Source organism: Primulina eburnea, chromosome 3 (genome assembly GCF_022965805.1).
Source record: "Primulina eburnea isolate SZY01 chromosome 3, ASM2296580v1, whole genome shotgun sequence".
Taxonomy (NCBI): Eukaryota; Viridiplantae; Streptophyta; class Magnoliopsida; order Lamiales; family Gesneriaceae; genus Primulina; species Primulina eburnea.
In genome coordinates, this window is record NC_133103.1 from 26,798,501 (window position 1) to 26,825,589 (window position 27,089).

At 37.2% G+C, this 27,089-nt stretch overlaps 1 protein-coding gene across 1 annotated transcript; it reads left to right on the plus strand.

The window, feature by feature from the left end:
• The first annotated feature begins 466 nt into the window (after nucleotides 1-466).
• On the plus strand, nucleotides 467-14,220 carry LOC140827498 (large ribosomal subunit protein uL13z-like). The gene is made up of 4 exons (XM_073190172.1): nucleotides 467-805; nucleotides 1,891-2,007; nucleotides 2,119-2,206; nucleotides 13,932-14,220. The coding sequence occupies exons 1-4, from the start codon at nucleotides 534-536 to the stop codon at nucleotides 14,073-14,075; spliced, it is 621 nt and encodes a 206-aa protein (XP_073046273.1). The 5' UTR covers nucleotides 467-533; the 3' UTR covers nucleotides 14,076-14,220.
• The last annotated feature ends 12,869 nt before the right edge of the window (nucleotides 14,221-27,089 follow it).

Below are 27,089 nucleotides of genomic sequence, written 5' to 3' on the forward strand. Positions count from 1 at the left end.
AAACCATCGGTTGCGATTGTGTAGTTGGACTGTGAAGAGTATTACGTAAAACTGGGTGGATATAACCCGGCGGCACTCTGGCCAAAAAAGTAAAATGTTCAATTTATTTCACGGCATGATGGGCCTTTTAAAAAAATCGATAATTTGAGTATGATATATAAGCTGGAAACCTTGCGTAACTGTATGTCTTGGGGCTTTATGTATTTAAGAACAGACTCGATACGTATAACAATGTCACGTACTATAATTAGAGGAAAATGGTATTATTGCTATTTTCAAAAATTAGGTTAGTTAAAACTAAGTTTTGAAGGGATGGATGGTAAAAAGAAAGTTGAAAGGGAAATTAGGTATTTTTAAATAATTACCCTTAATATTATCGTATTATTTCGTGGGAGATATTTTAATTTTAATATAAAAGCCCAAGTAAATGGGTTTAAAATCAAAATCCACACGCTCAAACCCTATAAATTACACCCCAACCAGAACCCTAATTCTAGTGACAGTGAGTTGGAGAGGAGAAAGCGAGAGAGAAAATGGTTTCAGGTTCTGGGATCTGTGCGAAAATAGTGGTGGTGGACGCGAGGCACCACATGCTCGGCCGTCTGTCATCCATTTTGGCTAAAGAACTCCTGAATGGGCAAAAAGTAGTCGTGGTTCGCTGCGAGGAAATCTGCCTCTCAGGTGGGCTTGTGAGGCAGAAGATGAAGTACTCGCGGTTTCGCCGCAAGCGCATGAACACCAAGCCATCTCATGGGCCGATTCATTTCAGGGCTCCCTCCAAGATTTTGTGGCGGACAATCCGTGGGTATGAGCCGATGCTTATTTTTTTTTGAATTGATGTTATTGTGGTTACGGAATGTAGTTTGATGATATATGTGAGTTTTTCGGGTGAAATGCGTTTGATAGAGATGAGTTTTTTGTCGAGTCGTTTCATACCTTTATTCATCGAGTTGCGTGAAGTTGTAGGAACATGTGTGGATGTTGTGAATGTTTTGGCATGATACCTTAATATCATGCTTTCGTGGTCTTTCCGGTGATTTTAATATTTACTGAAAGTGAGAAGTTTAACTTGATTCGGATTATTGTGTATGTTGTCACTGTGTATCGCGCATCGAATTGTTTATTTGATTTTTCTATTCTCTGTTTGCTTGGGTCAGTTTTGATGTTCTATTGTGCAGTTTGGATCTTTAATAGATTTTATATTTGGAATTTTTGGAAATTTGTTTTTCAGATGTAGAATTTGCTTAATTGAGTAGTATATATTTCTACTTTAGTTAAACACCATATAGATGATTGAGGTCACAATATTCATGTTATTTTTATACTCTACCGACTTTTGTTCAATTCTCCAAGCTCTAGCCCAATGAACATGATCTTGGTGTGAAAAATTTACGCAAATTTATATTTGAAGGATTATATATTTGTGCTTAATATTTTTGGCTTTCTGTCAATGTCTTTTTGGACTGTGAGTTGTGTATCATCTTATAATTGATATCTTGGCTAAAAAATAATTATACTGCTAGAGTTGGATTATTGTCTGGTATATCTGACCACAAATCAGTAAATTTAAAAATGAAGATGGTGAATTGATTTTAAGTTTAGATGCTCATAGTTCAGGCTTAATATCATATTAGAGGACATGCTTGTTTTCGCAACAAGCAAGGTGCTGTATATCTCTCGAAGTTGTATTTCAATACATGTCTGTATTTCTCATTTCTTGCATTCAAGAGGTGGTATTCATCTCTTCTTTGCTTTCTCTTGTACATCCGAGCGATATAAACTCTCTGTTTTCAATTGGTGTGAATCGGGTGCATTCGACTTTACTATTACTTCGTTTTTCTGAACTAGATTGTTGTCCATGTTTATTCATTTAATGGATTATGTATATAGTATGATTCCGCACAAAACTAAGCGAGGGGCCACCGCACTTGCACGATTGAAGGCATATGAAGGTGTACCACCACCATATGACAAGATGAAGAGGATGGTTATTCCTGATGCTCTCAAGTGAGTCTACAGACTTTCTTTTTATCGGTTTCTGATTTTTATTGGTAACTTAGTCTAACCATTAAGGTTTTGTGTATTTATATTTCTAACTACTAGCTGTGTGATAACCAGAGTGTTGAGGCTTCAAGCTGGTCACAAATATTGTTTGCTGGGTAGACTCTCATCTGAGGTGGGATGGAACCATTATGATATTATCAGAGTGAGTAAAATACTAACTTGTTCTTTAACCTTGTTTCTTTGACTTTCTTGAAATGAGTCTGTTTACAATCTATTTTGTTCTTTAGAAGTCTTACTGTTGTCCTTGTCTATCTGTTCATTTAATCTTGGACACTTCATCTTTCGACTCTTGTGTGGGTGTATTTCTAATATTTTCTGCTTCGTCCCAATCCTTCAGACTTCGATAATGGCACCCTTTCATCATGGACTGGTTTTTTCCATTCTCGTACCCATTTTGACAGCAAAATAATTTTTTCGAATGTTTTGTTGCGCTGACAGTTAATTCTTATTGATTCTTCAGATAACGACCCAAATCGCATCGCAACCTCGGGAGGAACGTGGTAACTTTGTCACAAAATCCATAGAAATGTGGTCTCATTTCCATTCAAGAATAGATAAACTTTGCAATAGACCTCATGGTTTCTTTCTCTAGGCTTTTACCTGTTGGCAATTCAAACATTTGGAAACAAACTCTGCAATATCTGATTTCATCTGTTTCCACCAAAACTGTCTTTTCAAATCATTGTACATTTTTCTGCCACCAGGATGAATACTGAATCGACTACTGTGCGCTTATAACAATATCTGTCGTTCAAGTCTGAAACCTCTTGCACAACAAGACGATTATTCACATAAAATACACTGTCACGAACCTGATATTCTAATCGATGCCCTGCTTTGACCATCGCTATCGAGTTCTGAATATTCTGATCTACTTTCTGAGCCGCTTTAATTCTCAAAATTAGCTCTCGTTCGATTTGAACAGCATAGAGTCTTAACGGTTTACAATCTATTTCAAATACTAATCCAGACAAACAACAATCTTCAATCAAATTTGAAACACCAATAGTCGATAAGGACAAAGAACATACCTTTCGACTCAGTGCATCAGCTGGTGCATTGAACTTTCCCGGTTAGTATTTGATTTCACAATCGAAATCCTTCAATAAATCAAGTCATCTTCGCTGCCTCATATTCAACTCTGATTGGGAAAATAGATATTTCAAGCTTTTATGATCAGAATAAATCTCAAACTTCTCACCATATAGGTAATGACTCCATATCTTCAGTGCAAATACAATGGCCGCCAATTCAAGATCATGAATTGGGTAGCGAGTCTCATGTGGCTTCAATTGTCTTGAGGCATAGGCAATGACATGTCCTCGCTGCATCAAAACACATTCCAATCCTCTGTGAGAAGCATCGCAATAATCAACAAAATCACCAGTACCTGATGGAATAGTCAACATCGGAGCACTGGTCAATCTTTTCTTCAACTCTAGAAAACTGGACTCACATTCTTCAGACCAAAAAAATGGTGCATTCTTCTGATTCAATTGCATAATATGTTTAGCAATACTAGAAAAATATTTAATGAATCGACGGTAATAGCCTGCCAAACCCATAAAATTGCGTATCTCTGGCACAGGTGTCGGTCTTGGCAACTGATCACGGCCTCAACTTTGCTAGGATCAATAGAAATTCCATCTCCAGATATAATGTGACCCAGAAATACAACTTGTCTCAACCAAAATTCACATTTCGACAGTTTTGCATACAATTTCTCAGCCCTAAAAATTCGCAACACAGTTCTCAAATGCTCAGTATGATCAAGCATATTCTTTAAATATATCAAAATATCATGAATAAAAATAATCACGAAATCATCGAGATACCTCGGAAACACACGGTTCATCAGACCCATAAATACAGCTGGAGCATTCGTCAAACCGAATGGCATGAATATAAACTCATAATGGCCATACCTGGTTTTGAAAGTTGTCTTCGATATATCAGAATCTCTGACTCTCAGCTGATGATATCCAGATCTCAGATTGATCTTGGAATAAACCGAAGAACCCTGCAACTGATCAAATAAATCATTGATACGAGGCAAATGGTATTTATTCTTTATCGTAGCCTCGTTCAGTTGCCGGTAGTCAATGCAGAGTCTCATTGACCGTCCTTCTTTCTCACAAACAGTACTGGAGCACCCCACCCAAAGGAGAAACACACGATCTGATGTACCACTTGGCCAGTAAATCTTCTAACTGCTCTTTCAACTCTATCGGTGCCATTTTGTACTGAGCTCGAGAAATAGGAACCGTACCTGGTATTAACTCAATGCTGAAGTCTATCTCTCTGACTGGAGGCAACCTCGGAATCTCATTAACACATCAGGAAACTCACATACCACTAGCAGGTCTTCCAATGATGGACTCGACTTCAGTACATCTACTGAATAGACAAGGAATCCCTCTGCTCCTTTCTGTAATAATCGAGTCATAGACATAACACATATCAAAGGAATTCTGGATCTAGAACCCATATCGTAAAATTTCCATTCATCAGCCATATCAGGTCTGAATCTCACAATCTTATGTAAACAATCTACGGTAGCTCTGTACTTGGTCAGCATATCAATACAAATAATTCAATCAAAATCAGACAAACCAAGTACAATGCAGTCTAACTCAATCTCATTACCATCATACTCTAGCATACAATGTTTCACAGAATTAACTGATATAAGACCTCTCCCCAAAGGTGAAGAGAAATATACTACAGTAGATAATGACTCAACAGGCAAAGCATGTATCAATGCGAATCGTTCAGAAATAAATGTATGGGAAGCACCCGTATCAATCAATACATAAGCAGGGTAAACACAAAGAGAACAGTTACCTGCAACAAAATTATCTGGTGCTTCCTGTGCTTGTTCTTCAGTCAAAGCAAATACTTTAGCCTGCTGTCTCGGAGGCTTTCCGAAAAGCACCAATTTCCTTCGAAGATTAGAAAGTGATTTGTTCAAAATCCGTCCATTCGATTTTCGATCTGAACATATTTCTGTGATCCTATCGACAAGAGCTACACACGGATGTAAGTTTTACTACGTTTTGATATGATTTGAAAATATTCTATTAAATAAATCAGATGTAATTGATATATGGTGTTCTTGACATAGTAGACATCGTATAATCGAAATCGGATTGAAGAACAGATTCCGTATGAAATTGTTATAATTTTCAGAATGGATTTGATTGAGATTTGATATCAGATTTGTATTTTTATCGATTATCAGTTGTGGGAATTGATATCTGTTAATTTGTATTGCTGGGGTTTATTGAGATTGTGCAATTATGCTGTTGAAACAGAATTAGATTGAGTTCTGATTATATTAAGTATTGATTTGAGTGGTGTATTGATATTATACTCCTCGATATTGTCATTTCCAGATTGAGCATTGACAAGATTCGAATTCGAGACTTCGACTTCATCAGATCGACAAGAGAAAGGTATAAATCAATGTTAACCCGGAGATTGACTCGAGTTAGACTTGACTTGAGTTTCCCTAAACCACAAACTTGTTTGTTATTGTTTTAATACTGTTGTATTATTTGAATGTATATGTCTATTCTAGACTTATATAATTGCAGAGAATAGAAGATAGATTACGAGAACGAGTCATTGGCAGAGGTGCCAAGTCTTGGGCAGAGGTGCCTAGACATTGGATGATTGGTGATATCGATGTTGCTTAGAAGTAGAACGACTTTTATTGCTGAGATTCGATAATATATGCCAATGTCCGGGAACCAAGATCCCTAGACTAGACTAGATCTGAGTCGAGTCAGAGATTTGAGTTTGTGTTATAGTTTTATATCATTTCATGATTCAGATTGATACATGTTATTGATGATTGTTATATGCTTTTATATATGTTTTTATATGATTGCATGTATACGCTGTTTATACTGGGAATATTATTCTCACCGGAATTATCTAGCTGTTGTTGTGTTTGTATGTGTGCATGAAAATAGGTGGGACAAGATCAGGGTCAAGACGAGGATGAGAGATTATATTTTAGCGTGGAGATCCGGATTGTGAAGTAGAGTTACTTTCATTACTCGATATGTAGTGAAAGAACATGAGTTTGTTATAACATATTGTAGTACAGAATTGTACTTTTATTTTGACATGTATATCAAATTGATTCTATTATGTTCCGCACTTTTATTTAAAACAAAACATTTTAGACCTAGTTATTTGAATTGATCCAATTATTCCCAAAAATGATTAGAAATGAATTAGCGTCCGGGTCCTCACAAGAAAACCTCTCGAAGCGCGTACATTTATTCTTGAGTTAAACAGTTTGTAAAGATTAGTTACAAGATGGAAACACTCATCAGATTTATTCATAGCGTTAAGGCTATACTTTGAGCACATAAATAAGCACTCATTGTTATCTTATTCGATCTTTTCAGATCAAGTTGTGCTTAGGAAACATATCAGTTGCGTACTGATAAAAATTGTGAAGATACTATTAGTTTCCTTTTGGCAGTGCTAAATACAAACTGAAGTGGGTTATTACAGTTGATGTAATTAATCAAAGTCTTTTAGTAAATATCATATCCTTGAGATAGAAGGGGTGACGTAGAAGCATTTTAAGTCTCCGAACATCCATAAATATTGTGTTCTTTATTCTCAGTTTTATTCAATCTATCTTTCAGTTATTTCCACAGTTCATTAATTATCATTTATAGAAAAGTTGTAAAAATTGTAAAGTGTTTATTCAACCTCCCCCCCCCCCCCCCCCCCCCACATTTCTAAACCCTTTCAAACACCCAACCGATGTATTGGCAGCATGCCCCTTAGAACATATAACACGACTCATACATGCATAGAAACATCAAAAACATTGAAAATAAACCCTTAAACGTTTCATATTTGATCTAAATAATTTCCATGCTTCAAAACATAAATCACACATATTATTAATTGATGATTCAAAAAGAAAGTTAAGAAACGTGTATGTGCGTTAAAAACGCTCGAATACTCAATCATCGGCGCGAGTTGCGAAGAAGAACGAACGGGAAGCGACTAGCCTTAGATTTTTTCTTTCAAAAATTTTTGTGAGTGTGTGTTTCAGCAGCACCAGGAGTCTTAGAACCCTAGTTTATGTTTTTATTTTTTAAAAAAAAATTAGTTTAAGAGTTAGGGTTTAAAGGTTTTTGGTTTAAGAATAATTAGGCCCATTAATTCTAGGTGAGTTAGGTCTTAAGGCCCATATAATTGTAAAATAAAATTTTATTAAAGTAAATTTTAAAAATAATAACTTTTGAGCCCTTAAAAGTCCTTCGTTTGACTAAAAATCGGCTTCTAGGATGAAATAAGGCTCGACTTGTAAAATAATTGGACTTCAACATTTATTTAGAAATTGTAATTATATTTAATCATATTATGGAGCCTTAAAACAGTTATCAAAAAATATTTTTATATCGGTCGTCCCCGGTCTCTTTTCCCCGGTCTAATATCGAATACCCGAACGAAGACCTTAATTTCATGCAATCTTGCCAAACCATGTAATTTAAACATTTAATCATATAAAATAAATCATGTAAGCATTTAAAGTTACTTCAATAAAATAAATAAGAAATTTTTAAATAATTTTTATGAATGCGGTTTACGTGGACTGATTTCCGGACGTTACAGGCAGTCATGGAAATTCTGGTAGTTGGTCATAGTTGCAGCAGGGGATACAACCTAGCCACAATTCTTATCAGTCTCTCAACAAGAGATAGAACATGAGATCTAGCTTTATTTATTTCATGTTTTACTTTTAAATCATTTATTCACAATATCGGTGCAATCTATGAACAGTTCAGTTTATACTAATATTTAGATTTTACTGTATTTGCACAACAACTTAGTTTTGATATTACCAAAAAAGAAAAAAAAATTAAGATAGAATTTAAATCAAAGTTTTGGTGAATAAATACTAAAGATCTAACTTTGTCAAAATTAATGAATGCAAATCATCTAAACTGAATTCACTCTCTAAAAGACGTGCTACACTAATACAAGATGAAATGGACAAACAAGTTTGTTGTCCAACTAAATGATCTGAAGAGCATCTAAAATAGCTTAAATTGAACCAAGTTGTTCAAATATATTTTGTAGCATAACAGATCAGCTCGCAACTAATCCGACAATATGATTTGAAAAAAAACATATAGTTATCTACGAGTATATTCCAATTGTTGTCTCCAAAGATATAATATAAGATTTTTTGGTTACTTCTTCTAGCAGTGTCCAAGAAATTGAATTATTGTTACTATTTTTAGAAACGGACAACAGACATGTGGCAGCATCTTCACAATTACGCCACCGAATAAAACTATGGAAGATAGTATCTATTATTTGATGTTGGGGACAACATCTATTACAAAAGGATGTTCGGAATTGAGAGGACCACAATTATATTGAACATCATTAGATTTAAAAATACTCGGCATCTTTCAAGTAAAAATTTGAAACGTCTAATGTTTTTAAAAGGCTACAATTTTTTTTGGGAAGACTAATACGCGAAAATTGTATCTAAATGCATGCTATGAGATACCGTCAAAAATTTAATTTATAAAATAGATAGCATCAACAAACTGGTTAAAAAACCGCGAGTTTAAAAAATAGACAAATCGTCAAGGACTTCCGTTTTAAAATAATTGCAAATAAGAAACAAGTAAAAATCCTCACAACCATCAAAATGTAAAAAACATAGCGTGAAAAAATATTTCATGCCCACTACCTAACTAAAAAAAAATAGTGCAGAAAATAATGTTCCTCGGGTTACACGTGTGCCATCCAGCCCCGCCTACTCAGACTTCTGCACCTCAAGCATCCTCAGCAACATGTCCACTGCATCATTCACCCTAGTGATGCTAAAGACTCAACCAACCTATAACGTTAATAGCAAGTACATATACCATAACAGGCAAGTGAAAATACAACACTAAAAAAAAAAAAAAACCCATTTTCTTAACTTCTTAAAGCATAAACGTATACATGTCATAAAAGCATAACATGTAATTCATCTCGTCATAACATCAGTAACTGTCTTCCTCTAATCGAATTTAGTCGTTAGTTGTGAATTTAGTATCAGTCGATCATATATCTGTATTCGTATCAACTCTATTCGATGGACCATCTAATATAACCATGGTACCCGACGACGGACCGAAATCAGCGACAGTATTACCCATCCAATGAGCATTGGACGTACAGCTCATCGTATACATATTATCTAGTCATACAAGCTCCATCTTCAAAAAACATAATCCATTTCATACAATTATAAAAATCATGCAGATACGTAGTTTTTTCTAAAATCAAGCATATACATGTCGAATGTGTTTAGGCGAGCTGTCAAGACTGCCTAACTAACCTGAAGAGGACCACGCTTAATTTTTAACCATAATTCAAAAGATTCCTAAGCGACCTTACACATAACCTAAATAACCATCACTAAGCTCAGTCGTAAGACGTTTAATACTCAAAACGAGACACTAGAAATTAAACAAAAGCTCACAAAACATTGACCAGATGAATAGGCACTGACATTGTGGCGCTTGCGGAAGCTTGGTTAGAGACCTAAAGAGAAACGGCACACCTCTTAGCCGACCTCCATCCAAACCCCTATATGGACATCCCCACGCCCGTCTCCCCTCCTTATCACTGTCCCCAACCCCACGCACCTACTTCTCCTCATTGTGCCCGCCTCACCTCTTCCCATCCTTCCTCCTCCGATTTACCCCTCAATAACTTTCTTCCTACCCCTTCACTCTTCCCCTCTCCCTCCTCTCCACAGATCCGGCTATCTTCCGTTTCCCCCCATTGCCAGCGCTCCCTACCCTCTTCGTCAACCCCCACGCCCCTTTCTCCTCTTCCAACTTTTACTCAACTCCCCACCTTACACACTTTTCCGTTTTCTTGTTCTTGCATCAGCGCGTTTGTAGTGAATATTCGAGTACTAGGCGCTCGCGGCGCCTAAAGGGCAGCGTCGCGGCGCTGTAACTCTACGGCAGAAAAAGTCCCGAACACCTCAAACAACTTACTTACTCTAAACCAAATGAACCCATGTCCCAAACCCAACACTCAAAGCTCGCCATAGACCCCTCATGGATCAATCTAACCAAGGACCCTTAGCCCATGCATGTTGGTACACCCAAATCTTCCTTGAAGCACCAGCTTCGAACCTTAATCATCAAACCTACCCTTTTGATCGCCCCAGACTACACGACCCGCAGCCCATCAAACCTCCCAAGCAGTCACACGGCCACAAGGTCTGAGCCATGGCCTGGAACGAGGCCCAGATGTTCTCCATCCCTTTCTTCCGATCTTAGCCCCTATTCAAGCAATTCCCTAGCCAAAAACCCAGGGCCTTCACCTTTAACCCAATGAGACTCGGGACTCCAGCATCATGTCCCCTTGAATCTGTCTTAAGCAGTTCCCATAACAACCCATTTCGGCACAGCCCTTGCACAATAATGTGAACAACGTGGTTTCATAAAATATATATGCATATTCATGTAAACCTTGCAAAATGATATTACTTGATTAAATCAAATAAATTCTATGCAATACACACACAAAAGCATATACATAGCGGAAGATGAGAAAAATGGATAATAGGGCTTTGATGATCATTATGCTTGAAAACCGCAGAACTATGCGCGGACGCGGGACCGAGAGCGGGGAGGGGGAGAGGGAAGCGTCTTTGAAATCTGAATGGGGCCAAAGGTTTGCTGTGGTTTTTGCTGCTTAAAGACTTCAAGGGGAGGCTGTTGATGAGGGGATGGGGATGGCTTGCTAGGGTATATTAGGTTTAGAGTAATTAGGGTAGTGGGCGATCAAAAATACTAACAAGGCCCATTCACAATCATGTTTTAATAAACATATTTAATAGTAAAAAAAATAAATTATCCAATAAAAACATTTTCCTGATATATCTGGTATCCGTTACCCCGTTTGAGCGTTTGTTGAACGAAACTTAAAAACTTTAATGCTTAAAACTAAAATACTTCATGAAAAACCCCTTATCCAGCATAAATCGTTGAAATAAATGCATAAAAATCATTAGCCCCACATTATTTAATAAAACAACCTTGACGAATAATTCAAGTTACGTACTTCGAATTTTCTTAAACCTTACAATTCTCCAGCCCCTTCACAGAATTTCGTCCTCAAAATTTAAAACCTACTGATTTTCACTCCGGGTAGAGATCCTCATTTTGCTCGGTTCTCAATCTCCCAAGAAGCCTCCTCACGGCGTGATGCACCACTGAATTTGACCATGTGGATCACCTTGTTAGGAGACTCCTCTCCTGAATGTCCAATATTTGAGTGGGTCTCTCCTCGAAAGACATGTTCGGTTTCAGGTGAATTGGCTATAGTTCAGCAAATGCCCCCAAAGGATTTCACATGTACTTCCGTAGGAGGGAGACTGGAACACATTATGAACACCGCCAGATTCGGCGATAATGCTACTCTGTAAGCGATTGTCCCAAATCTCTCACAGGATCTCAAACAGTCCTTGTATCTAAGACTGAGTTGCCTTCTACCAAACCTTCATCCACCTTCACCGGTGCGACCTATGACACACTGGTCTCTTACGGCAAATCAAGATCTCGATGCCGCCGATTGCGTTACAATGCAGGGGCTCTGAGCGTCTTCAGCCTGTCTGGATCTTAACCACTAACTCGGTAGTATGACTTACACTAACCTCTTAGTTTCTAAAGTACAATCCTGTATCACAACATTATTCGCAAGGTTTAACAAGATAAACAAGTGTCCAACCCTATCTCTAATCAAAGTACCGGTCTCCACTTAATCACGATCTCTCTTCATCTCGCAACCCTGAACAGGTCCCACCTGTTGTAATGTACACATAAAGAACAAGACACCGACCGAATAATTCCGGGGAGGAACGAATATAATACGAGTATAAATCAACGAAACATGCAATATATAAAACAAATTATAAAGCATTGTAACAGGTAACATCAATAGCGTATCAAAATCTGATGAAACATAATTCAATATAGACGGTCGAAAAGGCGCGAACTCACATTCAGGACTAGACTCAATCCTAGTCTAAGGATCCAGGTTTCGAGACATTGGCATTACATTATCAACCAACAGTAATAGAAAAGACTCCATTTCTATCCACGCGTATAGCATCGATCACCAGTTAATAAAGAAGAAGGCTCTGATTTACCACATCGGTTTATAGTATAATCAACAGTAATAGAAGAAACTCCAATTCTATCCACATCGATATGACATCGATCATCAGTAATAGAGAGAAGTTTATAATTCTATCAAACATCATACGGTTAGTCCACGTATCACCAGTATAGAAGGAGAGCCTTGGTTGTTTCTGGTTACACTCTATCCACATCGATAGCCAATCATCTTGTGGACAACTGATGGCACATCGCCAATACACTATCTTATGCCCCATCGTGCAATGTGCCTGTGCGGGTATCCTCCACCACCATTTAGGCACTTCTGTCATAAGATTACTCTTCGAATAATGCTTCCATGATATTCTATAAATCAAGTTGAAACAAGGCACATCAATCTCACTCAATTTGCAATATCAATTCAATAAAGTAAAGATGTGATGGTAGGGAAATCAAGTATAAAACGACTCAAGCTGATCTTCCCTAATACAACATTTGACTTTATGAACTTCATTGTAGTCTCGGTCTAAAGCAATCAAAGTTTTTGAACGCAAGACTGTCTCTGATAAAATGATGAGAACAAGGTATTATCAAGAATCATTTAATATCAAGTATTCATTCTCAAATTCAAATCTGAATTGATTAATTGAATTTAATTCAAGATCAGGGTTATATACGGCACAATCTCAGTATTCCCGTCAATACCATATGCACCAGATATTAGGTACAAATCATAACCCATATTCGATACAATGGAACCAGTCATAATCAAAATCTATCAATTTCAATCAAATAATCAAAAATCAAACAATTCATAATCAAGTATGGGCGAGTAGGCGGGTCGAGGCGGCAAACAGGCGGTCGAGGCGGCGAGCAGGCGGACGAGGCAGTAGTCAACAATCTTAAAAACCAAGTCAACAATTTTTAAAACTTAGTCAACAATTTTAAAAACCAAGTCAAAGTCAACTAATTTTAAATATTAGGACTATTTAAAGGTCTTACTTGGAGAATGGTAGTGGAAGCCTCCGGAGTGGATGAAGTGCTACATCCAAGGAGGAGTGTAAGGAATATCTCCATTAGAGAACTTAATGAATATTTAGAAAAATCGGAAGAGGAGAATGAAGAAAATGTTGATTGAGTCCGATGATGAGAGGATCATGGATGTAGTAGACGGTGCATATGTAGATGATTTGGAATATTAGTTATGTTTAGTCTACTACTTGTTCTAATGATGGATAATTGATTGAAACTTTGAAAATTTAAACTGAGTTTTTTGGTAAAAAATAATATATTACTTCGTTAGCATAATAACATTAATATAATGATGAATTTTTATTAATTGCACATTATCTAGATGATATTATATTTTGTGTTTAAACATTATTTAATTGCACATTTTACATAAAAATGATAATATTGCATGATTATCTATAAAAAATTACTTAAAAAAATCCAACCGCCTAGGCACCGCCTCCCGCCCCGCCACCGCCTCCCGCCATTTACAACCTTGTTTCTAGTTATGTTTTCTACCGTGATATTTCCATATTGTTAGGCTGTATAATATAAAATCTCTATCCATTGGTTTCTATTATCAAAGCTTGACAGAAATTTATAATGCCTCATTTCATGATTTCTTTGGGGGAAAATGTTCCTTGCTGATTTTGAACACAAAGATTTTGTTCACAATAGGAATTGGAGAAGAAGAGGAAAGAAAGAGCTCAGACAATGTACGAGAGAAAGAAGCAGCTGACAAAACTCAGATTCAAAGCCGAGAAGTTCGCAGAAGAGAAGCTTGGTTCCCAACTCAATGTTATTGCTCCTACCAAGTATTGAGATAGCTTCAATTTAGTTCCGTCAAGTGACAATTTTGTTGAAGATTTTTACCTGTACCGATGGCTTGTTTGGATTTTTACCCGTACCGATGTCTTGTTTTTCCAATCGAATATTTGTAAGCGTTTTTTATGCTTTACTTTTTGTTACTTCCGAGTAGTGCGCGTTGACATTGTTATTGAGATTGGTTTTTCCATTGTGTTGGTGCTATGAATTATTAACAAACGACTTTTTGCCAGAGCAAATAATACTAGAAGGTTTTGTTTGGTTTGGTAGGGAATAGAGATTGTTAGGGATAGATGTTCATAAAGTAAAATTGTTCCTTGAGTTTTATTGATTATTATGTTAAAGTAATATTTATTTTAATAATATTTTACGTTTTTATCTAATAATGACATTTATTTTATCTGTATATACATGCAAGCTGTATGTATAATGTCTCTGAATATATTATAGGGACGACGAGATTTGTCTCTCAACGTATCATGAAATTCATTAGAAAGTATATCGTATATTTTGAACAAGTTATAATTGGAATCAATCATCTAAAATAAAGATAAAAGTCGTTTAAACTTTATAATAGCAACTGTCATGTAACCATTATGTTTCATTGGTAATGATATTTTGATATTCATTCATAGATATGAATGATAATTTGATGATGCACCAAACATCCATCCGTCGAACTGTCCAAGTGGTATCATTTATTGAGTGAAATAGTCTGTTATTGTTGTTCATCATTAGTCATTTGACTCGGGATAACATAAAGACTATGTACTAGTATGCACTTTGATCCGTTTACCGACTTCATTCATGATCATCAGGTCGTGAGGTTATGTGTAGTTTCAAAATACTTAAGAATCAATAGATTTTAGTCGAGGATTCAATGTTTACATACGGCTGAAGATATCATATGTGATTTGATGAGTTAATAGATCAATGAGTGTCTGGCCAGATAAAGAAATATATTTTTCTAGCTGCACATACAGTCACTATTATTACTCAAATATATATCACATTGTTATCGAATTCATATGTAATTCTCGATATACCAATGGTTTCATATTCAGTCGAGATATATGAGTTGAAGGGATCGTACTGTATGTTAATTATAACTTAAGGTCCTTGCAGACACTATTAGTTATGTGGCGTACCATACTTTTCATATTTAAAATTAGCGGAAAAATTAAATTTTTGTCTTAAATAAAAACATCCATACGGTCGTCAACTCATCGCTCAAAAAATATCTTGAAAGCATCCATCACCAATAAAATTTACTAACAAAATACTTGTTTCAAACATCCCTCAACAAAACATAAAATCATAGTATTTTAAACTTGCATAAAAATATTAAAATAACGTGGGCGGTCCTCGGGTCTAGTCTCCTGCTCAGTCCAAGCCTGCTCTTTGGTCCCCACCTCCTGTCTCCTCATAGACATCCTCACCTGCATCGATCAAGTCTGGTGAGTCTAAAGACTCAACACGTATAAACTGAGAATAGCAAGTAATACATAATAAAATCGCATGCAACTTTAAAATAGAACATACATACTTGAAGCTTGGATTTGAAATGAGCTTGAACTTGCATACATACATAGACGTGCCGTAACTTATAAGCTTTCATAAACATGCTTGCATACTTGATCATACTTAAACATACATGACTTCATTTTGCGTAGAGGCATGTGGCCCATACATAATAAACGCCTGATCAGACAAACCACAGTACCGGACTGGCAGGGACGTATCCACTGCCACATACATGAGATCCCCGTTCATAATTTAACGGGCTGGTTGGTCCCCGTTCATAATTTAACGCTTTCCAACCACGATCTAAACTCGTTCATAATTTAACGGGCGGATTGGTCCCCGTTCATAATTTAACGCTTTCCAATCCTAAACGTAATTTGGTCACAAGACATTTAGTATACCTCAAAAACTTAAAATATTTTCTTTGCACGTCAACATACTTACTTGGCGTTGAGGGATTCGTTGGATTTCATTTGGGGCCGCTGCTGCACCCTAACATGAATTTCAACACTTATCTTGCATAACTTAGACGTAGGTACTCGAGATCACCACCGAAGTGCATAAATAGCTTATGACATTCTAGATCACTCGGGACTTGACCTCGTTTAATCATGCTAACAAGGACATCAACCCTGAAACAAACTCTAAGATGTCGTGTGAACATTTCCCAACCATAAAAGACAAGTACCTACTATTAGAACTTGAAAAGAAGGGAAAAACGAAACATCCCCACAGAATGGGACGCGCTCGGGCGGTAATATATTACCGCGAGGGTGCCAGGTCTAGTGGACGCCTACATTGAACAGAAGGAGTGGCACTCGGGCGGTAAGAAATTACCTCTCGGGCGCCAAACTTACGAAAAAGAAACTCTACGACAGAAAGGGTGGCGCTCGGGCGGTAAGAAAGTACCGCTCGGGCACCGAGTGCACTGTGCTCCACGACTTAGAAACTTAATCTCCCCGAATTCGATCACACCAACAGTGAACAACGCTTTGAGACTCGTCCTAGGATACTATGGCACTGACTCGACTCCACCTAACCTTCGAAATGTCTCCAAAACAACCACGCAATTACAAGTACACAATAAACCCGTAAACACGATCTTTGACAACAAAACGGTTATAAACGACTACTCAATCTCCCAAGTGCCTAACGACACGAAACGAATTGTCCATAACCATCCCCACATCAATAACAATATACCTACAAGCAGCAGTGATCACCCATCGATCTCCAACGAAGCCTGCAACAATAAAACTTCAAGAACACAATTTACGTAAAAGTCGCAGTTTGAGCAGTCATACGAAAAACACCATAACTCACTCAATTTTTATCCAAATAACTCAAATTCTATATCAAATCGAAGATATCGAAAATTTTTACATTTTTTGTGTTGAACGTTTTCTCAGATTCTCTACTGAAAAATCGCAATAACTCAACATACAGTGAAAAACAGGATTTTAGATCTAAAAACTATTTCAAAACGCATCGATAAATTTCCTGCTCAAACTACTACACATCATACATGGATTTTACGCAAAAAAACAACGCAACACATACTATGACATGATCGACGCAGAAAAGAGAGATTATACGTGCCTTTTGATATATAAAAAATACCGAACCAGTGATACCGAAGCGGAGATAGAAGCGAGGTTGATCCGGGGCAATTGTGGCGCTAAAACCTTGCAATAAAACCGACGAGAACTTGCTGGAAAAATCGAACGGAAGGGGCGGCTGATTTTCTTGCAAAGAACCCTAGTTTTCTTTGAATTAAAAATCTTAAAATGAGTTGTGTAATGTGTGTTGTGTGTGTTTCACGCTTTCTAGTGTTAGAATGTGTGTGTGCGTGTGTTAATAATTAACCTAGGGGTGTTAATTATTGCTTAATTCAATAATTAACATGCTAATTAAAAAAAAGCTAATTCTCCCCTACTTAAAGTAAAATACACATTAATTTTAAATAGATCTTTAATTAAAATAACACACACAATGAAAAGTTTAAAAGTTTTAAACTCTCAAAATTACTAAATAAGTTATTTAAGCTTAAAAATGCTAAAACTCAATAAATTAATTAAAACACCCGAAACTTAGCTTAAAATAAAATACCATATTAAAATTGCCAAAATCGTCACCGGTCTTTTCTTCGATCCCGCCTCGAATAGTCGCTTGAAACATGAAACTCGAAAAACATTTTTAACGTGCATCTCATAATCATAAATAATTTAAAATGATGCATTTAAATAAATCAGGCATGGCTATGGCTCATTTTAAAACTAATTATATGCTTTAATAATTAAATAAATGCATGGGTCATATGTGTACTGAATTTGGGCTCTACAAGTTATACCTACGAGATCATGGAACGATTGTACTAGATATTTTTACCATGATCCGATAAATGGAATTAGACTTGAGCTGACATTCTCGATCAAGGTGTTGATGAAAATAATGAGGCTAATTAGATTAAGCCTAAATAATAATTAATGTTATTATGAATCACATGAAATGTGAATTCATGGCTAGCTGTGTAGAGGACCGAAATTCGTACTTGAAAATTTGCGGAATAATTTAAAATTTGTTAAATAAATTAAAATGCCTCATTCATAAAATAAATTGATAAAAAGATTCAATGTTTAAAGTAGCAGCGGAAGTAAATAATATTTTCAAAATAACAACTTAAAATGATTCAATAAAATAAAAACTGAGTCTGGAATAAAAATAATAATTGCTGAAAATAAGGTCCTCGGGTTCCTACTACTGCCGACCCAAGCTAGCTAAATGGTCCTCGCCCTCGGCCCTGACCTCATCAGTACCTACAACAATCAAGTCTAGTGAGTCTAAAGACTCAGCATTCATATATGAAAGGAACGGTTAATCGAATAAAGAGTGTTTAGAAGGAGGGGTTGAATAAACACTGCTCAAATTTAAATATTCTTCGACAAAATGAGTTCAGTTTTGCTACAAACTGAAACTAGATATCTCGTCGGTCAATATCAATCAGTTAAACTGAATAAAACAGTTGCGGAAAACAAACTGACTGAAGGATAGAGTATCTAACTGAAAATAACAACTGAAGTAATGACACCACAATTTGTTTCTGGATGTTCGGAGACTTGAATAACTCCTACGTCACCCCTTCTATCACGAAGATATGATATTAACTAAAAGACTTTGATCAAATACAAAATATTGTACTGACCCACTTCAGATTGGACTTATCACTTTGCCAAAACTGAAACTCTTAGTATACAACACTTTAACAGATCGTAACTGATCTTAGCACAACTTAGAAAATCTATCAACGTTTACAAAGTGCTATGTAAGCTCGAGAATGTAGTCTTGAATACTACTGATATAACTGATAAGTATGAGATTTGATTTCTGAATGCAAGTAGATATTTTTGCAGCGTGACAGCACGTAAAATGAGATAACTGAAAGTCGGTGTTTCTTCAGTTGCTGCCTTCGACTATTTTTAGACTCTCCTCTCAACGGTAACATTAAAGAATATTTGAATATTCTAACCGTTGATTGCCACGTCGATATACTCTGAAAGTCGTACACTGCTCATTCTGAAATGCGGCGTTCCACTACTAGTTGCAGGTAGTTGTACTATTTGTCGGTTGTCGCTTTCAACTGATGACGTGTACAGCCGAGAGATCAGCTGGTAAAGAATCAGTTGACGAGAGTGAACTTCAGTTGTATCGAACAGTTGACTGAATTCAGCTGATGACGTGTTCAGTTGACGATCAATTCAGTTGCTTAGTTCAGTTGGTTCATCTTTTGTCAAAACACCGGAATTAAGTTTCCAACAATTTCCCCCTTTATGGTGTTTGACAAAACTAGAGTAAAATATAACTGAATAACTGAAATCATAGTAGATAAAATAAGAAGTAGATTCAACTGAACTCATATTCTGCACAAATACAAGAATTTAAGATTTCTTCTGCTGTTCCAGAATCTCTTTGAGCTCTTCCCCTTTTTTGTCAAACAACTCCATCATGAGATATAATTTCCGAACGTCAGTTGAAAGGAGCTGGACAGAGGATGAAATGTTATTGATGGCAGTAGACATTGGGACTTGTAGCAGTTCCATTTTTCTCGAGACAAGTGTCTCTACACTGTAAAATCGTTTGTTAATAGAGTCTTGAGTGGCAGTGAAACTCGAAAATATCCCTCTGTTTTTCCTGTATATCTTCAACTGCAAATGACAGAGAGGTAACAGCAGTTTATATGGCGTTAGTTTTTCTAAGTTGAACTGATGAGAATGGTCCAACTTCAGAGTGTGTGATAGTTGCGTATTCTGAATCTTTGAGATGGCAGTAAGCATTTGATTCATTATATCATGCATATTCTGAACTTTTTCAAAAATAAGATCAAAATCTGATGAAGATGGAGGAGGAGACTGATGAGAGGTTCCTGGTTCTCTTGTGGTGTGTTCAGAAATGACTAAAGTTTGGTCAGTTGAGACTGTATCAGCAACATTCTGAACTGGAATATCAGTTACATTGATTTCTCCTTGAACTGGAGGCGTTGAGGGTGGGTTCTGATCATCAGATGAGCTGGCTTTATGAATAGCAGATGGTGATGAAACCAAAACTGGTGCCTCTAAAGGATGATCTATTGAATCAAGTGGCACATCAGTTGGGATAACTCGGTCAGCAGATGAATCTGGCTGAACTGGTTCTTCTGAAGAGATAATAACCTCTGGATTGATTTGATCAGCAGAGTGATCAACTTTATCAAAAATGGGTTCACTTATCTGGGATTCTTGCACCACTGCTTGAATAATTTCATCAATGTGTGCGAAAGAAAGCTCGGCTTCAGTGTACAGTTGATGTTCAGCAGGAGGTGATTGAGGCATATCCTGAACTGGCTCTTCAGTTGGAACAAGAACATGTTCTGAGGATGGTTTTTGCTGCTCAGAAAACGGTTTTTCAACTATTTCCTCTTCATCATCGTCTGAATCTCCTTGATGAAGAACTAACTCTTCATCTATTTCCCAAAATTTTATCTGAGATTGCAACCCAAACAAATCGGTGTCTAGCTGAGTAATTACTGCTTGATCAGCATAGGCAGTAGGGTTTGTGGGAACGTAGTTGGCCTTCAATTTGCCAATAATTTTAGTCAACTTCTTGGCTCTCATCTGATCAAACAAGTAAGTTTTTCTTTCCATAGCCAGAGCAACTGTGGCAGCTTTCACCGTTCTTAGAACAAAAGCTTCCAGTTTGATAAAATTGTTCAGCTGTGATTTCTTTTTCAGTTGCTTGGCAAAAATTTGAGTGCGATAAGCTATCCAGGCATCATAGGACTGAATTTTTGAAGCTGCAAAACTATTAACCTTTGTCCAAACAAGGTCAATGTGAGTTTGAATAGGGTTGGATGGTCTGGGCTCTTCAATCAACTTGCCCTTGCCTTTATCAGTACTCATGATGTGAGGAATTTCCAATCCTGTTCGAGTGGATTCCACCAGCTCTATAAATTTTAATCCTTTGGGTCGAGCAGGTGCCACACCAGTAGGAAGATTGATATGAATTAGCGGAGCTTTGGTTCTAACTGATTTATTCTTTGCACCAGCTGAGACATCTGGTGGAATGACTGACAGAGGAAGTGCTCCAATAGACTGCTGAGCAGCTGAGGACGTTATCTTCTCAGAGGTGATGGATTCCTCGGCAGACGTTGGTTTAACCCGTTGGGTTCTTGGTTTCTTGGCGATCTTTGGGGATGGAGTTGTCTCTGTATCGGACGCACCCAAAATGAGTTTCCTCTTTGCTACCTTCAGTTGAGCCAATGTCTTGGCCTTTTTCACTGATTTTGGGGCCGCTTGATGAGTCCCAATCTCCTGTTTGATCCTGACAAACTGAGCAGGAGAAATGTCCAATTCGGTCTTGAGTGGCAGAGTATTCTTCGCATTGAAGACTTTGTATTTTGATGATCTTTCTGAATCATCAGCCACTAACCCCTTTATTTTCAGCAGATAGCTCAGTTGCACTGCGAAGCCTTTGGACGGTTTGGAAGACAGAAACATATTTTTCAAAATATTGAATGTAAGATGCTTCAGTTGAGTTTACGCTCAGCCATAATGATTGAAATGGCTTGAAATTTCTCCAACGTGAGTGCAGCAAAAGATCCAGCCTTCGCCAAAATCCCTTTGGTGACTACATCAGCAAGTAACTGAACCTCGTGCTTCAGCTCTTTCTTTGGATCAGAAACTTTGATTTTCCGTCCATCAGCAGAAAGTGAGGTTTGCATTTCTTCAATATCAGAAGCTTTAACATCCGAAAGGTGTGCTAATCCATCAGAAGGTAAAGAAAATATTTCTCCAAAGGAATCTTCAGTGATGGTCAGCAACTGACCGTTGATAGTAGAAGTGATGTTTCCATCAGAATCGATCATACCGGTAGAGTAGAATTATAACGGCCCGGAAATTCATGTTTGAAAATTTGCGGAAAAATTAAAAATTTTTCTTTTTAAAATAATTAAAATTGCCTCATTCACGAACTAAATTGATAAATCAAGTTTAATGTTCAAAATTTGCAGCGGAAGAAATTATTTAAAGTAATCCAACACTGATAAAATGTTTGAGCATAAAAAAATGGCGAGTGCTGTAAATGAGGTCCTCGGGTGCCACTACTGCCGACCCAAGCTAGCTCACTGGTCCTCGCCCTCGGCCCCGACATCATCAGTACCTACAACAATCAAGTTTAGTGAGCCTAAAGACTCAGCATGCATATATCGTAAATAACGAGTAAATAATATAGTAAAATTTGCATGGGATAAAAATATCATGTCATGAGGCATACATGAAAATGACTTGTCATGAGCAATTATAATACGTGCATAACTGAACTGAAAAATCATGGTAAAATGTTTGCTCCTTGGAGCCCTGTACTGAAATAGCTTGTAATAATTTTCTGGTGAGATTTGTTAGAGTAGGTGCCCGTCGAGCGAAGTGTTGGCCGATGGTTCATGATTAAACTCTATGTATAAACAGTCTTTATTTTAATAATATTTGAATTTATCGTTTTGGCACTTCTTTATCTGTATACCCATGCTAGTTTTATAGATAAAGCCCTTGAATATACAAATAGTAGAAAGAATATGAGATGCTCATATGATGAGTATAATGAAATTCATATTTGTAATACTATATATTCTAAACGGTTCCTAGTCGATTCAGCCGCCACTAAAAAGGATATAGGCCGCTCGAGTTCGAGACTAGTATCTGCGATGTGAGTACCGTGTTTCATTGGTAGGGGACATTGAGATGTCCGAACATGCAGATAGGTGCTCCTTGTAGAGAGTGCACTGAACGACCCTCCATAAAAGGACTTTCCAAGTGGTTCTCACTTATCGAGTGGAAAAGTCCTAGTTTATGGTTTTACACCATTAGTCCTTATGACCCGGGACAACATTGAGACTCTATGTGCTAGAATTACACTTTGACTTGTTTACCGACTCTTATGGGGTCATCAGGTGGCAAGGTTGGGTGTTCTGTCGAAAAATTTAGGAGTCGATGCATTGTAGTCGGGGATTCACCGCTTACCTACAGGTATGGATATCCTATGTGTTTTCATGTATATGTAGTTTGAAATCTCTGATCAGAGTATGGTGGTAATTATGAAAGGGGTTTCATAGATTACACCATCGATGCAACTACAACATGAAACATAGTATCGATTCATTGACAGCTCTCGATAAACCAATAGTTGTCGAATCGGTCGGGATATATGAGTTGAAGGGACCGTACTGTACGCTAACCAAAATAGAATGGTTCTTGCAGGCACTATCATTTGATACCTAGGGAATCATGTAAGCGATGCTGCTAGGCGTTTAACATGATTGGTTGGGTACTATCAGACTTGAGTTCTGACGTTCTTGTTATCAAGGAGTTGATAAGTAAGAATGGAGCAATTGGGGTATGCTCGAATAAGGACATGTTTAGTCCGAATCACATGGAGATGTGAACCCACGGCTAGTTGTATCAGTGAACCATTGAGGGCCACACAAGTACTTGCTTTCTAAATCCCGATGAGAAGTAAAATAGTTCAATGTGTTGAACAGCTTATAAATGAGTTTATAAGCGTAAAGAAAAATAGAAGTATGACTTCTATGAGAGAAATATAAATTTTAATTAATGGAAGTGTTCCTAAATTAAAATTTGGCCAAGTGAATAATGTATTTGAAAATTGTGATTTTCATAAACATTATTATGGACTAAATTAAATTAATTCAAGTGTTGAATTAATTAAACACTAGTGGGCCTAGTAGAGTCCAAATAATTAAATTAATTCAAGTGTTGGATTAATTAAATAACATTGGGCCTTGTAGAGCCCAATTGAAAATAATTATTTAACTAGTGGGCTTGAGTAAAATCAAGTAAAGTCTAATTGGGCTCAAATGAGTTTGAGACAATTTAAATAAAAGCCCATGGGCACTTTGTAAATGTTACAAGCCCACTAGGGTTTGCATGCTTGGGAGGTGAGAGGTTGTAGAATACTTTTGAATACTTTTCCCACAACCAAGGAAACTCTCCCCTCTCTCATTCATACCCTCTTGGCCGAAATCTCACCTTTTTTCTCTCCAAGTTTTCTTTTCATTTTGTTCTGGAAATTGTTGGAGAAACAAAATCTTCTCATTGAAAAATCTTCTTGTTTTTCTAGTGCAAAACAAGAAGGGATTTACCTAGCAAGTGGTGGGCCTAAATTTGAAGGAGGAGGAAGCTTGTAGACTTGTCATCCATTCAAGAGCTTTGTTGTTTAACAACAAAGTTGGTGCCATTCATCAACCTCAAGAGGTTGATAGGTAAAACTATTTCTAACACCCTATGTATGACTTGTATGTTGTTTAAATGTATTTGTTCCACAAAATGAAGGTGGCCGAAATTTTAGCACAAAAATAAAAAATTTTTGACTTCCGTTGCGCTTCTGGTCACCGTAACCGATCACCTTTCAAGTGGTATCCGAGCTATGGTTACGATTTTGTGTAGCAAATACAAGATATTATATTGAGAATGATTTCTAACCGCATGAGATGAAAGTTTGCAACAATATCAAGGCTTTTGTGGGGATATTTCGGGCAGCATGTTGCTGCCCGTGTCGGGCAGCTCGGGCTGCCCGAGGGGCTGCCCGTTTCGAGCAGCAAGGGCAGCCCGAGAGGCTGCCCGAACAGCCCCTATTTTAATTAAAAAAAAATATTTTTGTTGCCGGAATCCGGCGACGGAGCTCCGGCGATTGCGATGACGACTAGGGTTTCCAAAAGTGTTTTGGATAATCAAAGTGTCATGGGCCTTGATGTTGTTGGGCCATTAGATGGTCAACATATTTGTGAATTTTAAATGGGCAAAAATGTTTTTGGTGAAAAATAAGTTTTTGGGCCCTTAAGTTTAAAATTACAAAAGTTGCAAATTTTTCTCATAAAATAAATAATTGAAGTTGGACTTTAATTATTTATAGTAAATTGTGATTTACAAGAAATTCGGTTATAAATAAATTAATTAGAAAGTAGACAAATGTGTTTGTATACTTTGATAATTTAGTTTATAATCGTGGCGGTTAGTGATTGGATCAAGATATATAATATTGGATAATTAATTATTGTGATAATTAATTGATGGTGTATGATGTGTGATATTATGCATGAAGGATGATCAAAAGCCCAAGCCCAATTTGCTAGGTGTATGCTAGGATATTTTGTGTCAAATGATTGTAATAATTATCAATTTATAAAGTGGGCTTGGTTTATGGCCCGTTCCCACCCTCATGAGATGTATCCATATTTGCCATGGATATTTATTTGTAAATATTAGTATAGTGGATGATCAAGATTGGAAGATGGTTGCCATGATGATTATGAAGATCGAAGAAATGTAAATATTGGAAGCTAATGTAATAGTTGCATTGCATCCCGTGCATTTACCCTAGTATTGGACCTAGGCCCGTGTTTAGCTCACACGGGCCATTAGTATTGGGGCGATTGATCATCCTTGTTTGTTTACTATTTATAATATATGCATGATATGTTATAAATAATGAGTATGTGCGTTATTATTATGATAATAACAAAGTTGCATGAATCCGGCAAACATACGATCAAACATGGTGATCTTTTAAAATAAAATTAATGATGAGACCTTTCAAAATTAAAAAACCCTCATTTTGAATAAGATTCAAAATTAATATCAAGTCCGAAAAGGAGAATTATAAATTTGTTTATAATTTCCTTGTCTTCCATCGACAATGGTTGCATGATGAACGCTACCCGTACTCGGGGCTCGACTCATATTATTGGGGGAGCTTTGGGTGCCGGAAAGCTGTGACATCCATTGACATGGTGATGTGAACTACATGGAACTCCCATGATTTCGGCTCATATTACTGAGGGAACTCATGGCGACCGTCCATTAAGGTTCAATATCAATGGGTTAGGCTTGACACGTAAAGATGAACGACGTCATATTATTGGGTCCTAATCAAATGTGAGACAAAAGTTTACGTAGAGGGTTGCATGGCGATGCAATTGGAAATTACCTTTTAGGAATTATGAATGGCTGATATTATTTGGGATCACAATTCGCTGATTGGACCTTACGTACCTACTGAGGAAAGTGTTTCCCGTTTTCACTAGAGGGTAGTGAAAATGTCAAAACAGTGGGAGCGATAATTTATAAAGTAAAAGTCCAAACTTTATATCTTATTAAATATTTTAAAATAGTCATTAACATTTATCTGTTTTACTTTTCAGTACAAAATTTGACAATGTCTTCAATTCGCAATCCGCTTTCTGCCATACTCGAAAAACACGTTCTAACCGGACCTAACTATATCACTTGGCTAAGAAATCTAAAGATCGTCTTGAACTCGGAAAAGATTGCATATAGACTGACTGAGTCGCCCCCTGCTGAGGCTCCGACTAGCTGCACTCTCGAGGAATTGCAGACCTACAAGGATTGGTGTGACCATTACTTGAAGGCTAGGTGTTATATGCAGGCTTCTATGAACGATGAGCTGCAGAGGCGTTTTGAGGATGCAAAGAATGCTGATGACATTCATATGCACCTCAAGGAGCTCTTTGGTGAGCAGACTCGGCCTCTTAGGCATGCCACAGTCAAGGAGCTCATCACTTTACGCATGCGAGATGGGGCCTCGGTCCATGAGCATGGCCCAAAGTTGATTGGGCTCGTGGACAAGCTCGTTGGCATGTATTTGATCTTGCCTTCGGAGTTGACCACCGACGTGTTGCTGTTGTCACTGCCTAGCTCGTTTGATCCTTTTGTAGTGAATTTCAATATGAACAAGATGGAGCTGACCCTTGAGGAGTTGGTGAACATGCTTGTGACTTTTGAATCCACTATCAAGAAAGAGAAGCCGGTTCTTTTTGTGGGCTCTTCATCTGGTACGAAGATCGGTCCAACTGGGAAGGGAAAGAAGCGTTCTTTCCAACGTCCCAAGAAGAGCGTGCCCTTGAAGAGGCAGACTCCGGGTCCC

Bases quoted from the DNA above. Each gene is read 5' to 3' on its own strand.
- LOC140827498 (XM_073190172.1), top strand. From the start codon at position 534: ATGGTTTCAGGTTCTGGGATCTGTGCGAAAATAGTGGTGGTGGACGCG. The intron at 2,008-2,118 runs GTGAGTCTACAG...TGTGATAACCAG, and splicing joins GTTATTCCTGATGCTCTCAA to AGTGTTGAGGCTTCAAGCTG. The intron at 2,207-13,931 runs GTGAGTAAAATA...TGTTCACAATAG, and splicing joins ACCATTATGATATTATCAGA to GAATTGGAGAAGAAGAGGAA.